The sequence below is a fragment of the Uloborus diversus genome, chromosome 1 (assembly GCF_026930045.1).
Source record: "Uloborus diversus isolate 005 chromosome 1, Udiv.v.3.1, whole genome shotgun sequence".
NCBI classification, from domain to species: Eukaryota; Metazoa; Arthropoda; class Arachnida; order Araneae; family Uloboridae; genus Uloborus; species Uloborus diversus.
Window position 1 is genome coordinate 159,194,986 of NC_072731.1, and position 14,871 is coordinate 159,209,856.

The 14,871-nt window shown below is 36.0% G+C and overlaps 1 protein-coding gene across 1 annotated transcript in view; it reads left to right on the forward strand.

The window, feature by feature from the left end:
• The window catches only part of LOC129222434 (dual specificity protein phosphatase 1-like), a 44,000-nt gene that overhangs the window by 20,040 nt on the left and 9,089 nt on the right, over positions 1 to 14,871 (forward strand). Inside the window, 2 exon segments of the mRNA XM_054856952.1 lie at positions 5,837 to 6,138; positions 6,140 to 6,194. Of these exon segments, the coding sequence (XP_054712927.1) occupies positions 5,837 to 6,138; positions 6,140 to 6,194 (357 nt within the window).

The following is a 14,871-nucleotide window of genomic DNA, read 5'->3' on the forward strand; positions in this document are numbered from 1 at the left end:
TTTATGGTGACCAAAAGTATCTCAGCACCTGGCGATAACATCTTTGTAACGAAAATTAATATATCGTTGTTACAAAGTAAGGAAAGAAGGAGGGAGCATCATCGAAGGTATTCCAAAACTATTCCCGCAAATTCGGTAAAATCGCACCAAGAGCCCACAATGATTGAAATTTCCCAAAATAACTAAAGCAAGTATAAGGGGATAACGAGCAACGTCAATAGCAATACAGAGAAGGTTTTAGACTCCGTGTTAAAAAAAAGTATCAACAGATTAATCTTTTTAAACATGAGAAGAATAATTTCATGTTTTGGAAATTTGTATATGCTTAAATATAGTGCTTTCGTTTCTAAATCAATACTATTTTGTTCTTTATACTTATTGCTATTTTACTTTTATGGGTAAGGAAGAAACTCTACTTTTAATCATGTAAAAAAGATGTGTTTTAAATTCTTTCACTTAAAACAGAAAAAAAAACAAGGAACGATTTTTTCTCATAATTATTACTGACCCAGGCAACGCCGGGTATTTTTGCTATAAAATTTATAGCGGGGGTGAAGAAAATCATTGAGCCGAAAGATCTGTTGCCATTTTTTGTCTCGAATATGAGCAAATAAAATTCTGGGTTTTGTTTTAAAGGCTTCTCCTGTAATCGGAGGATTTAAAATGTTTACTTTTTATGGTTATTTTTCAAAATCTGCCACAAAATTTTACTGTTTTTTTTTTTTTTGGTTCAAGCCTGATTGAACACGCGTCACTAGACATAAATTTTATTTTCGAGGTGGAACAGTGGAGAATCCAGGGGAGCGACTATAAGGACACCCTGACCTCATAGCCTCACCTCTGGCCCCAGACTAGAATTAAATTATTTCTTAATGTAAAATAATATAAATTATGTCCTACCTGCGCCAAAATTTATTTAATCTCGAAGAGAAGAGACAAATTGCAGACCTCACTCCTGCTTGTTTTTTCCTCTCCCTCTCTCTTTAATTGTTTCTCACTTTTTTAACTTATTAGTTCACGATTTTTTAGGTTTTCTTTCTTACATTTAGTTTTTTTACTCTACCTGCTTCTCTGATGCGCATTTTTTTTTTATTTTACATAATTAGTGAAAATTAAAATTGCCTTCAAATTGCTTAGCCATTGTGTCTAAAATGCACGACTTTTTTTTTTAATCTTGACATACACTGACATTTAAATTTCAAAACTTTCCACTGAACACTAAATTTTAGATACTTTCAAGTGCGACTCAGACACAGTGTCATTAGCCATTAACACCTCTTGATAAACAAATAACTATGATATAGATTTTTAAAAAACGCCTTCGTTTACATCAATGAACTTCGGTGATGTCAAAGAGACATAAACTTTTAATGATCTCAGCCGCTCCCAGAACAAAATCCTGGATTCGCCACTTAGGTGGACCGTGCAAAGCCGGGCTACGCAGCTAGTTATAGAATAAAATTCTGAACTCTGTTTTTAATTATGTGTTAAATCTTGTCCCCGTTGCCTTTACGCGCGGGTATAATTTTTCTTCCTAGGAGCAGCAGAACAGAGCCCAAGAGTGCTTCTACGATCAGATCGATACCTATTGGAACAATGAAAAGACGATTATTAAACGATCCTGACCTTCGCTTTCCATTTGTGTGTGACTTTTTTCCCCCCTTTGTATCAGAGATGGCTTTCGGCGTGGGCGACGTTTCGACCCAGATAAAGTTTTAGAAGTGTGACAGGTAGAGTGGAGGGACGATATCTTCGTCTGCGGGACAGACACAGAGGATGAGGGTGGGAAGAGTGAAGGGCAGAGGTAAATCGACCTCCCTCACAAGTTTACGTCACATTAACGTCACAGCAGTCAACAAACTTTTTATTATAATTATTTGCGTCGTTTCCGCGGTTTTTCGTTGTAAAAAAAACTAACACGAAATGCTGAAGCAGTTTTGTGGTCAATCCTTTTGGTAGGGTAGATGCGGTATTTTATGCCGAATGTGAGATAAAGCGACATCATAAAAAGTAGTCGAAAACTTTGTACTGCATAGTGAATAAAATATGACAACGTATATAAAGTACAAATTCAGAATGAAAAAAGGTTAAAAAACCAGCAAACAGCTGTTTCGGCACTCTAAAATACAAGTGCCATCATCAGTGCAATTAAAAGTGAAGACAGGTTCAACCCGACTAAAACACAGTCGAGGCGAACATTGGAATGAGAGACGAAAGCGACATCGTTGTATATAAAATACATAAAACATTGCAAATCGATTTCGAATTGAAAGAAATCTATCGGTAAGGATTTAATCGGTGTTGACATTATCTCTACATAGTATAAAATGAAGTCCCCAAAAAGCATCTGTTTGTTTGAACTCGCAAAACTCGAGAACTACCCGACCGATTGTGCTGAAATTTTCACAGTTAGTTCCTTTAAGTCCTGAGAAGGTTTGCAGACCAGTTCGAAAACAATTCGATGAATAGTTTTTTTTTATTCCAATTTAGGCCCAATTTTCACATAAATTCCCGAATATGGGGGTGAAAAATTACTCGCAGTTAGTAATATTATATATCGTTGGAAAGGGAAGAATTTTCCCGCGTTCTACGCAATTTGTTCCAACGTTCTAACTTAATTGCGGCGGGAGTTCTTTACGTTTTTAGCTCGAATTTGTTTAGGCTTAGCTGAAATTTAGGCACCATTTTCTTCATTAAATTTATCAATAAAAAGTGAAGGAATTGTCCTACAGTTTTCTTTTCGACACCATTGAAAAAAGCTACCTTTTTTACTCCAGATTTAACTCGACCTATGGTCGGAAGTTTAACCCTCTATCTCCATTAGAAAAAAAGTTACAAGCGAATGAAGTTCAAAAATCTGTTCTCTATTCAAGTTTTTAACCATTTTATTTTGCGTTTCCACGGTAACGCTTTTTGAATCCATTATTTGCATCTTTCTCGTTTTCAATTCTGAAACTTATTTTATTTTGTGTTTCCATGGTTACGCTTTTTAAATCCATCTTTCTCATTTTATTTTAATTTCTTAAAAGTATTTTAATATCAGTCGCCATTGCTTGGAGGGGAAATTTTGCATGATTTTTTTTTTCTTTTATTTATGCCTGATTGTTGAATATACGTCACTTGACACAATTTTTGTTTTCAAAATAGACCGGGCAACGCAGCTAGTCTATAATAAATGAATGAGCATGCCTTTAATAAAGATTTAATGACAGACATAAAACGGAATTGAAGGAAAGAAAGTTAATACTATATCAATGTGATTTTTAAAAAAACCTTCACATCTATAGTTTGTTAAAAGAGTGTAATAAAATTGAAATTCTTATTGTTTTACCCAGTAGTTTTTAGCAGTCTGCGACGTGTATCAAACTCATAGTCTGCAAAGTAAACTAACATTAGATGAGTCGTAACACTGAGTGGCACACACAAGGAGAGGTCTAGGGGGTCGGAACCCCTCACATCCCCCATGAGTTTTTTCGATTGATGATAATACAGTACAGAACCTTTTATCCGGGAACCAAAAAACCGGGAAACCAGAAAACCGGCAACTTTGTGCGAATTTTCCCGTCATTTTTCAAAAATACGCATTTTGGCAATTTTTGAAAAACTAAGCATTTTTTTGAAATACCTAAAAGAATATGAACGGTATCTTAAAAAATACCATATTACTCAAGTATAACAGGGGAAAAAGTTAACAAAACCGAACTTCAAAGGGTTATTCTTTAAGCGAGACAAAATTTCCGAAATATTTTCTTGAATTAAAAAGTACTCAAGTAAGTCCAAAATTTTCATGTTTTATTCCAACTGAAACCTAAAGAAATAAATATTGTCACATTCTAATGCAATATTTTATTGTGAATGGCCTTAAACTAAAATATTGCAGTTTAGAGCGAAAGAGCGGGAAATGCCGAAAACCAGATTCGCGAATTTCCGGATAGCTGATCGTGGAATCTGGAAATCGTTAAACACAAGACTGTAATGAGGTTGTAAGAACGCATAAATAAAATTTCTATTCTTATTAACTTAATATAAAAACAATAGTTATCAATAACTATCGTAATCACAAATACAACATCTTTACAAAAAGTTTAAAAAAAAAAGAAAGCAATGCGTTTATGAAAACAAATGTTTTCATACACTACAGTAGAAAAATCGCACATTTACGTTCAAAAGCTTGTTTCTTTTTTTTTTTTCCAAACAGTGTGAATGTCTCAGGTCTTATGAATAAGTTAAATTTGAATTATTCTCTCACGATAGTAGTTTTTAATATTTATATATATATATATTTCTATAGTAGTTTAAGTTTTCTAAACAATCGGCCAATAGCGCTTTTTAGAGATCCAGAAAACCGGGAAATTCAGATATCCGGGATAGCGATGGTCCCGAACTTCCCGGATAATTGGTTCTCTACTGTATCTATGTTGCGTAAAAAGAACCCAAGCAAAGCAAACAATTTCAGAATTAAAAAATGAAAAAAAAAAAAAATATTTTCTCATTTTCTTCCTCTGCAAAATGGAATTGTTTGCGAACATAATTTGTTCTATAATGCGAATTTTGCTTAGTTTTTTTTTATTTTTAATTATGCGAAAAGTAAATACCATTGAGAAGGAATACTAATGGAGGGAGCCATAGCAAATGTCTCAGTGAAATAAGTTTGGGACCCAATGTTTCCCAGGTCAGGTGACTTATTTGGCTGGGAAGTTGTCGCGTTTTGGCATGCAATCGCTCTTTTGGCATTAAATATTTTTCAGACGACGCGACGGCGCTTATTATGAAGTCTGGGCTACAAATCAGAGCAACTCTGGCTCCAACTCCTTTATCACATAATACTAAATAAATAAATAACGGTTACAAATACAGGTCTATCATTCAAACTTCCTCTTCCACTTCTTTCCGGATTTTAAAATATAATGTTATTGCATTTTTAATGTATTTTCATGTTTATTTCCTGAAATGACGGGCATGTACAATTAGTTTAAAGTGTTCTGTTATTGACTGAAAATTTATGGATTCATATGTATTGTAATCAATGTTTTGAAATGATTTCATACGCAGGTATACTAGTATTTAAAACTGGAAGCATAAAAATAGCAAATCTTTATTCTTGCGCATCTGCTATTCACAGGAGCTTGGCGAGAAGATACTCGCCAACAAAGCAAATGTACATATAATGCTTAAGAGCCGTTAAAATAACTACTAGTTAAGTAAAAAGTGTTTTTGTGGAACTAAAATATTATTTGCACTCAAGATATACAATGTTTTGTAACTTTTATAGGTAAAATTAGTACAGAAAATTAAAAATATAGGCAACTCTGGAATATGTACTCGTTGAATGCATATAAATGTTATTTTTTTCTTTATTTAGAAGTAAAAAACATTCGTACATGCTAGGGAAAAGTTACTGGACCTCCTGGTGTGGCTTTTTCCTCACAGTTTACAATGCTTTAATAATGCACTATTACTATAAATCTAATTTTTCCCTCCTACAGTTAAAGGTTGTTATCATGCATGGCTTAAGCTAATGAAAACTTCTTCAGCGGTTACGGTCAACTCAAAATTGCTCCCCAGGTCACATGGTACTGTTGCCGTATCGATATAGTAGGGTTGCACTCTCTCCATCCGAGTTTATGTTCTTTGTGGAAAAAAAAAAAAAAAATGCGCAATTTAAAAAGAGAAAAAAAAATACAAAATCAAGTAAGACGCAGCGATGTGCATTTATTTTTAAAGCTCAGTTCTATATTCACCTGACGTCAAATAGAGCAAAAATATGCACATACGCCTTTGTATATAATCTGGACTCTTTGCTCATCAGTATTTTCAATGCCTTTTTCCGTTGCAGGTGGTTACCAGAGCTGTCAGTCGTCTGTACCACCCGCCTTGGTGACGCAGGCGCCCCTGTCCGCCCCTTCTCCGGCCAGTTCGCCGTCCCCCAGTCCCCTGGGGCAGGCGCCCTTCCGGTCCCTGGAGTGTGGGGCCCTTGGCCCCGTCGAGATCCTGCCCCACCTGTTCCTGGGCAGCGCCCGGGACGCGGCCAGGAAAGAGCAATTGCAGCAGCTCGGCGTCACGGCCCTCCTCAATGTGACGCAGTTCTGTCCGAATCTCTTCCAGGAGGTCTTCGAGTACAAGTGCATACCGGTGCGCGGACACCGGTTGCGAAGACATCGGTGCTTATTTCCAGGAGGCAATCAATTTCATCGGTGAGTTCTTTTGTCGGATATTTTTTTCCCAGAAGCTCTTATCTAGCTTCTCTCGGGTAACTCATAAAAATCGATTGTTGCAGCTTTTACTTAAAAAATAAAATGTACACATTGCTTGAAAAACCTCCGTTTTAAAACCATGAAACTGTTTTTCGCTCCTAGAACTGAATTTATAATCTCAACTGTATCTGAAGGTTGTCTGACGTTCCATTCCCGAAATAGAATTTATCCCTTAAAACTCCCGTATTACGTATGGCCCCGTGGCATCGCTAGATGAATCCACTCTACGTCACTGCCGACGTCATTCGATTTCGTCCAACACTTCCTCCCGAATAAGGTCTAATGACCAACAAGGCAGTATTTCTCATTTAGTTTCTTGACGTAATAGCAGCGGTTTCAGAAATTTTGATTTCATTCTTTGTGGGGGTGAGAATGTTTCTCTTGTGACATATCAGCAATAGTAATTTCGACCCCGAAAGCGGATATACAAAATGTCTCTTTCAAGTGAAGTCACAAGCAATGATACTAAACCATTCTCTTATCCTTGCAAGTCGTCTAGATTTTTTTTGTAAAGAATCTCGATGTGAGTTGGTGAAGTAGAGGAAAATAGATATGCGATACAAATACAGATAGAATTGAGAACCTGACAAAAATCTTTATTCCGCGATGAAGTAATAGCTTTTTGATTCGTTTGTACTCATACATGCATCACAACAATCTACCCCCCCCCCCAAAAAAAAAAATATCGAGGGATTTTGGCGAGTATTAAACAACTTTTGGAATAGATTTTCCGGCAAAATAGCGCCTTACTTTCCAATTTTGTTGAAGGCAATTGATAATCAGTCCGTAATCTCGTAATATTGAAGATTTAAGTTTTCAAGTCTTTGGTTCACTTAAAACTTATTTTTACTAGAAGATTTTCAATTTTGACTTAGTATCTGTAAAGGCTTGAATCGAATTAAACGTGTGAAGCAAAAATTGATTGAAGCTAATTTTGAGGAGAGGGATGTGATGATGTGACTGCATTGATTACGGTTGATTTTTCGTAGTGACATTAATCGACACTCAAATGTCTTTAATGAAATTTTCTAGGGAAAAAAGCATGGAGATTAAACTATTTTTCATTTTTGCTTTTCATCTTTGTGTAAATCCGGTTGTTGAACTTAAGACCATGTTATGTCAGTGCTAGTGTCTATCTACCACGCCCTCCGGCTATTTATCGCACAAATGAATAACTAATCGCAGGATTCAATATAGGGAGCAAAAAAAACAAGTATGAATTAAACAAATGACTGCCTATGTTTTAAAAACATTTTAATCGCGAATTGGATACTTTTTGTAAATCTTGTCAGTTTGATTTAGTGGCTTCAATTTGAACCAACCTTCAATTTGAACTCATCAAAATTAGATTTGTTTGAGACTAGTTTTCAAAAACGTAGTAACAGGTATTGGACATGTGTGGTTTCATAAAGCAGTGTCCTGTGTAATCGTTGTTTTCAATTGACAGTTTCCTGAATGTAAATAGGCTTTGTTTCTGCGGAAATTCTGTGGCCATGAAATTGTGGCGCGTTGATAATATCATTGCGAAAAAGAAACCCGATCGCGCTGGTGTTTCTCCAATCTTAATGGGTTGATCTTTCGGCGGATATCCGTACGGTACGATTTTATTCGTCAGGAAGCCCTCGTTTGAGCAAACATCCCTTTCGTCGAGTCCCTCGTGCCGTGCGGATGTGTGCCTGCGGCTCCGAGCGGAAGCCACGCTTTCCGCTCGTGGTGACCGCGCGCGGATTCACGATTCGTTGATGGCAATGGGTAGATATCTGTAGTGATTTGGCTTTTGGTCCTGGCTAACTTATGTCATTGAGATCGACCTGACTTTTTTGCGATCTACCTCGAAACTTTTCGTTTTAACCAGGGCTGTGGAGTCGGACTGATTTTGGGGTAAAGGAGTCAGTCGTTACAAAACATGCCAACTCCGGGCTTCTTTTTTTTATTTCATTTTCACTGACTCTCCTTGCATTTTTTACTTCCTTTTACAAAAAAGGAAGTATTGTATTCGCGAAAAAATTTTCACTCAAAAATCGCCCTTAATTTCCATTTTGCTCACCCCCAAATGAATGTTGAGTTTTTTTTTTTCGATTCGACCACATGCGGAAAAGTGCCTAAGAATGTATAGACACGCGAAATATCCATTTTGACCATCACCGAGGTAATTACAACGACTTTTCTCGTGACGTCTGTATGTATGTGCGTATGTGCGTATGTATCTCGCATAACTCAAAAATGGTATGTCCTAGAAAGTTGAAATTTGGTACATAGACTCGTAGTGGGGTCTAGTTGTGCACCTCCCCTTTTGGTTGCTTTCGGATGTTCCTAAGGGGGTCTTTTGCACCTTTTTGGGGGGAAATCATTGTTAATATCAATGCAAACTTAAGTGGTGTTAAAATTTGGCGGACACTTGGCGATATATCGCCAGTCTTTTGGTCGCCAAGTTTTGTCGCCAACTTGGCGGAAAATTTGGCGATTTTTTTTTTATCTGGTTTTAATTTGGCTATCGTTTTTAATATTTAGAGATTAAACTATTGAATCACATTAAAATTGCCAATAATGGGAAAATGACATTAAAATGGAGTAAAAGGAAGTCATGTGAGGCACACATCAGCTCGTTAAAAACTGACTACCAATTGAAATGTTAGGCAACAAAACATGTATAAAAGCTACTAATGAGAAAATACCTGCCATTATGGCAATCAGCTACTTGAGTGCTTACCGAATTTTCTGTAGTCGTCCCTCAGTTTGCTTGCTTTTTTAATTAACTAATAGCAACTGTCAGCAAACGATTTCAAGTAATCGCTTTCAAATGAAAATAGAAAGTGTTTTGTTCGATCTCAGTCATAAAATAGTAAAAGGAACGTAACAATTTAGTAAATCGAGGCCCGTAGCTCAGGTGGAAACTTTTGAGGGTGATCGGCAAATTCAAATAACGTCTGGCGCGAAAGCACGAATCCAAAAGATCCAATGAAATAATCTGTTCCCCCCACCCCCCAAGACTATTTCTCTAAGCTTGGTTCTCACTAAAAAGTATGGAACAAATAAGTAAATAATTTCTTGATTACAACATTCAATAATTGCAGTTAATCTTAAAATCTTCACATTAAGATTAATTCTAAAGCTGCCAATAAAATTTAAATTAAAAATTTAGCGAAGAAGCTATTCGTAGAAATTTGTATACCGCCGCATTTATAAAATATAATTTAAAATATATTTGGGAAAATTTTCAGAATTCAAATATTTATATTTTTTATAAACTCTGAAATTAACTTCGGGTGTCACCTACCAGATGGGTGTCACCCTGACCAAACCACCCCCTCTCAAGAACTTGGACTTTGAAAAAAAAGCTTTTTTTCTCTCAAGTTACAGCTTTCAAAAATTGAAAGCACACGATCTGATCAATATCTATTTGTTAAACATTAAAGGAAGGGGATAAATTACAACTAATCCTTTTCAATTTTTTTAAAATGATTTTTAAGTCTTACGTTTAAACTTGTAGCTATTGGAAAGTTTGATTTTTAAATTGAGTTTCTGACGTTTTATGCGTCTTGGATTTACAATAAAAAACAATACGCGAAATTTTCATAAAGAATGAATACTTCAATCTTTGTTTAGAGGTTTTCCCCCTTCCCCTGAAGGGAGAGAGGGAATTGAAAAAAAAAAAATTGCAAAAAATCCGGAGTCGGGCGTTTCAAAATCCAGGAGTCGGGGTCAGAGTCGGCCATTTTCTGCCATTGAACTTAAGGGGGGATGGGCACTCCTGTACGAAATGTAGCTTTTTTGAGGTCTCCAGTCAATTTTTTTTTCCAGCCAATTGCTAAAACCACTGTCAGTCGGTTTAAAAAAATCGTAGCCTCGCACGAAGCCACCGTGTAGTATTAATTAGCATAAACTAATGCAAAAATCATCATGCATGGGTTCAATAAATTATAAGCTTGGTTTTTCCACCCAAAGGTCAGCAGGGGAGAGGGGGAATTAACCCCCAGAACCCTTTCCTTTGAGCCATGTTTCCTGGAAGAACATATGCGTGTCAAGATTCTGTGATCACGTTCATAGGAAGTTTTCTTTTAACTGGTGCCCTTAATTTATAAAAAAAAAAGTTAATTGTTTTTATTCTTTGAATTTCGATGTTTTCTCTTGGCAGTTTCTGTAACAACGAAATTTAATCCAGTAATCTTAACCTAAACAATGTAAAGAAACACCAAAATATATTAATTTAGGTTTCTTTCGTAGTTTTATAGATCTCAGAAATTTGGCTAAATTATTTGTTGTGAAACTTTGAAATATTAATATGTATTGTGCGAAAATAGCATGCAATGCCTTTTTGATCTAAAATCGAAAGGACAAAATAGTAAAAAAAAAAATGCACGTTTAGAGTGTTTTAGATGTGAATGTTTTTTAAAAAAAATTTCATTACTAAATAAATGATGCTGCTAAAATATAAGCTAGATCCTATTCATTTGGGTTTTTTAGAGATTTTAAAATTTTTTTAGCAAACATCCTAATCAGCGGTATTCGCAATAAAATTCTCACAAACTATGTAAGTGTTTTGTTTTAGTGCATAGGATATTTTGGCGGAGGAAATCGAATCTATCGCAAGTATAGGCACTGTGAATTTGTGAGTGCTCTTTGGAAAAAAATAATAGGTTGAGAGGAATTAGTTTTCTTATTTAAAAATAAATTTCACTAGAGCTGCTGTTTTATAATGTTAGTGCTAGATTTTTTTTTCGTAACTTCACAATTTTCTGATCAAATTTCTGTATAGATTCTATTATTCTGAAACTGCACTGTATTCGCGTCGACGAAATCTTCGTCAACCAAATTACGGAACGCGTACGAAGCATGCATCCTCTTTTCTTAATCACACCAGCCCGTTGTATGTGAACTACTTGCGGTTGGGGAAGTAGACCCCCTCAGAAACATAGCTGCGCAATTACGCAATATACTACGGAAACGTCGTAGCTGTGGTGTAGCAAAATATACTGGCGGGATATCCCGATTTAGCCAATGGTGGAATCGCTTACTGAAAAGAACCCGCCAGAACATCTTTAGCTCTGAGGAAATGCTTAGAAGTTGCGTATTCGGAATTAGAAATGGGTCCGTGATGGTTCAAAATAGAACTTCCTGCCAAATAACGCGACTCAAAACCTGGATGATGCAGTCGCTTGCTGGGGGAGAAGTTTTGCATCGGCATGAGCTGCATCTTTCCCTCGTTCTACCATTAGCAATGAGTTGTGAACAGTAGCGTAACTATGGGGTCTAGCACCACAAGCGAACTAAAGAAATTGCGCCCCCCTCCCCCAGGGTCGCCCACATGGGAAGTCACCGGAGGTCGTTGTGACCTCCAAAAAAATTTTTTGGAACATTTTGATTAATTGATTCGACAAATACGAGACAGCATTGTATTTTTTTTTCTTTTTTAGAATTGTTTTCAATGATGCCCCATGTTTCCTTCTCGGTAGATGTTATGTATGTATCTCTAGATCTTTTTCTTGCGATTTTTTTTTTTTTCATTTTCTTAATGACTTTCAAATTTTATGATAAAAAACTCTTCTTTTTTTTTATTTTTCTAATTGAAATGCCGCCCCTCTGACTGCTGCGCCCCTGGCGAGAGCCATTCCCGCCAACCCCTAGTTACGCTACTGTTGTGAATTTCATTGAGCTGGAAGTTGTGCTCGACTGAGCATATCCGTCTTGCTCAAATGCAGTTTTATATGCTAATTGAATCCTACATTTTCAAATCCAACAGTCAGGGAGAGAAAGGGCTGGTTTTTCCGATTTTGTTTTACTGTTTTTACACCTTAATTTCGATGAGGAATTTTCCTGTCTGAAATGTGCTTGGAGTGTCAATGTAATACAGATATCGTTAGAAGTTAGACCCTAACGAATTCTATGTGGCGGGAAATCTTTATTATCGAACAATTAATGCTTACAAATTTGTCATTAGTTAGTTTTAAAATCGTGATCGGAGAGTTCAGAAATTACTTAACAGTAGCGTATTTGTAGTTAGTCAGCCGGTTACCTTCTAATTCACTCACCCTATTTTTTCAGCGATAAAAGGTTACTGTCATGCTCAAAAAATAGCAAAATAGATATGTACCTATACGAGTGTTAATACATTATAATTTTAGAAGCCTGGAAGGGAGGGCGGAAAATCTCCCCTTACCTATGCTTAGTTGATATATAATCATTTCCCTGTTTGTTCTTGTGCATAAACTTTTCTGGAAAAGCAACCATGAAACGAGTCATAACAGCTCACTACTTTGTTATTTGCATCCTGTCCGTATGAGTGCTGCTGTTGAGATAGTTTTTGGCTCATACTTTTAATGAAAAGGAATATGAGTATAACGAACCCTCATGTAACAGCATGCTATATGGATGCTTCACTTGCCAAATCGATTAACTCCAAAAAACAAAGTCTAGAAAATTGATGAAGATAGTGTTATCCATAGGAGTGAATGGGCCCTCGTGTTACATTTTCTGCCATCGCAAAAAGTTTAATATAAATTCATTCTAAGATTGATTAAGCACTATTAAAGCAGAAATGAGGTTTTTTCTTTAAAAAAAGTGGGGTTAATCGATTTGGAAACTGTGGCATCCATATAACAGTGGTGCCCAACTTTTTTGCACTCGAGGACCGCACTTCATACTAAAATTAATCTCGTGAGCCAAAACAAATACAAAATTGAAATACATTTAAATGGTTTTTTATTAATAACTAGCTGATTTGCCCGGCTTTGCCCGGTCTACCTTGAAAATAAAAATTGTGTCAAGTGACGTATATTCAACAATCAGGCGTAAAAAATAACTGAAAAAAACCATCATGATTTCCCTTCCAAACAATGACGACAGATATTAAAATACTTTTAAGAAATTAAATCCAGAAAGATGATCTGAAATGCGTAACCATGGGAACACAAAATAAAATAAGATTAAGGAATTAAAATGCAAAAGAAAATGGTTCACAATTTGAATGGAATCGCGATTTCTTAAACTTGATTTAAAAAGGCTTGTAACTTTTTTTCCTTTTGAGATAAAAGCTTATTTTTTCGATCATAGGTCGAATTAGATCTGGAGTAAAAAAGGTCGATTTGTCCAATGGCGTCAAAAAGAAAGCTGTGGGACAATTCCTTCACTTTTTATAGATTTATTTAATGAAGAAAGTAGTACCTAAATTTCAGCTAAGTCTAAAAAAATTCGAGCTAAAAACGCAAATAACTCCCGCCGTAATAAAGTTAGAGCATTGAAACAAACTGCGAAGAACGCGGAAAATTCTACCCTTTCTAACCAAATGTAATATTAATATGTGCAAGTAATTTTTTACCCCAATATTTGACAATTTATGTAAAAATTAGAAGTAAATTGGAATAAAAAAAAGAACTATTCATCGAATTTTATTCGAACTGGTCTGCAAAATTTCAGCACAATCGGCCGGGTAGTTCTCAAGTTTTGCGAGTTCAAACACACAGACGCTTTTTGGACTTCCTTTGTCTCTACATAGTATAAAATGAAGACGGGGAAAAATGAAAAAAAAAAAAGCTATTGAAATTACTGCATATTTATTTTATTGATACGAAGTTTCTACCTGTTGTTTAGAAACCAATTTCGAATAATTGGGCTTCAAATTTGCAACAATCATTCGTGATACCGAATGAAGAATATCTGTGGTTTGGAAGTTCCAGTACATATTTTTCGAAATTGAACATTACAACCGGCCTCATGAATTGACTTTGCGGGCCCGTAGGTTGGGCACCACTGCTAAAAAACAGGCAACTAAGATTGCGATTTTCGATTTTTCTCCTCCGTGCATATAAGTCTACTAGTTTCAAAACTTTTCCATTTGATTCATGAAGAAAACGTGTAGAATGTCAGAAAAATGGTTCCTGAAAGCTTTGTCCTAGTACAAGTGTTATATTTGCTGTAACTCGGATATAGAATTATCCAATATCTTTGTTCCTATAGGGAGCTCCCAATAGTGGTTAGAACGTCTACCTGAGGAAGGGGGGAGGTTTAGTGACGCGTGTGATCAATTGTCCTCGCACAGATGTCGTGCGACATAGGGAGTGCCATTTTTATCGTCTGCATCCTCATTTCTATTCCTCTTCCCCGCTTCTCATTCATTCCTGATTTCTATAAAAGTACTCCGCCTACCGGAAGCCATCGCTTTCCGAAATCTCAGCCGGAAGTGATCCCAGATATAGAATTCGTCCCTTCATATCTATGGAAGCCCCTCTCCCCAAGCTAATTTTGGGGCGGGATCGGAGCTTAGGTTTGATTTACACTATGCATTGGAATTCTGTTCAGTCTTGTAATGACTTGAGAAAATCGGATTTTACGAGGAAGCTTATGAAAGCGGAAATTCTTCAATTTGTCGTTAATTTTGTACGGTTAATGAACTCATTTTGGTGATTTGGAATGGTTTTTAATGGTGCATTGTTTAAATTCCCATTCCAATGAAGCCAAAAATTGAATTTGGTTGGAAATTCTTTTTTTTTTTTTTTTTTTAAATTCAGGGTAGCATTTGGAACAAAACACTTCATTGCCTTTTTTCGTATTGGTAAAGTGTTTCCATTTAAAAAAGAATTCCTTCGTGTTTTTCCATTAGCTCATTCAAGTGTTCTACTAA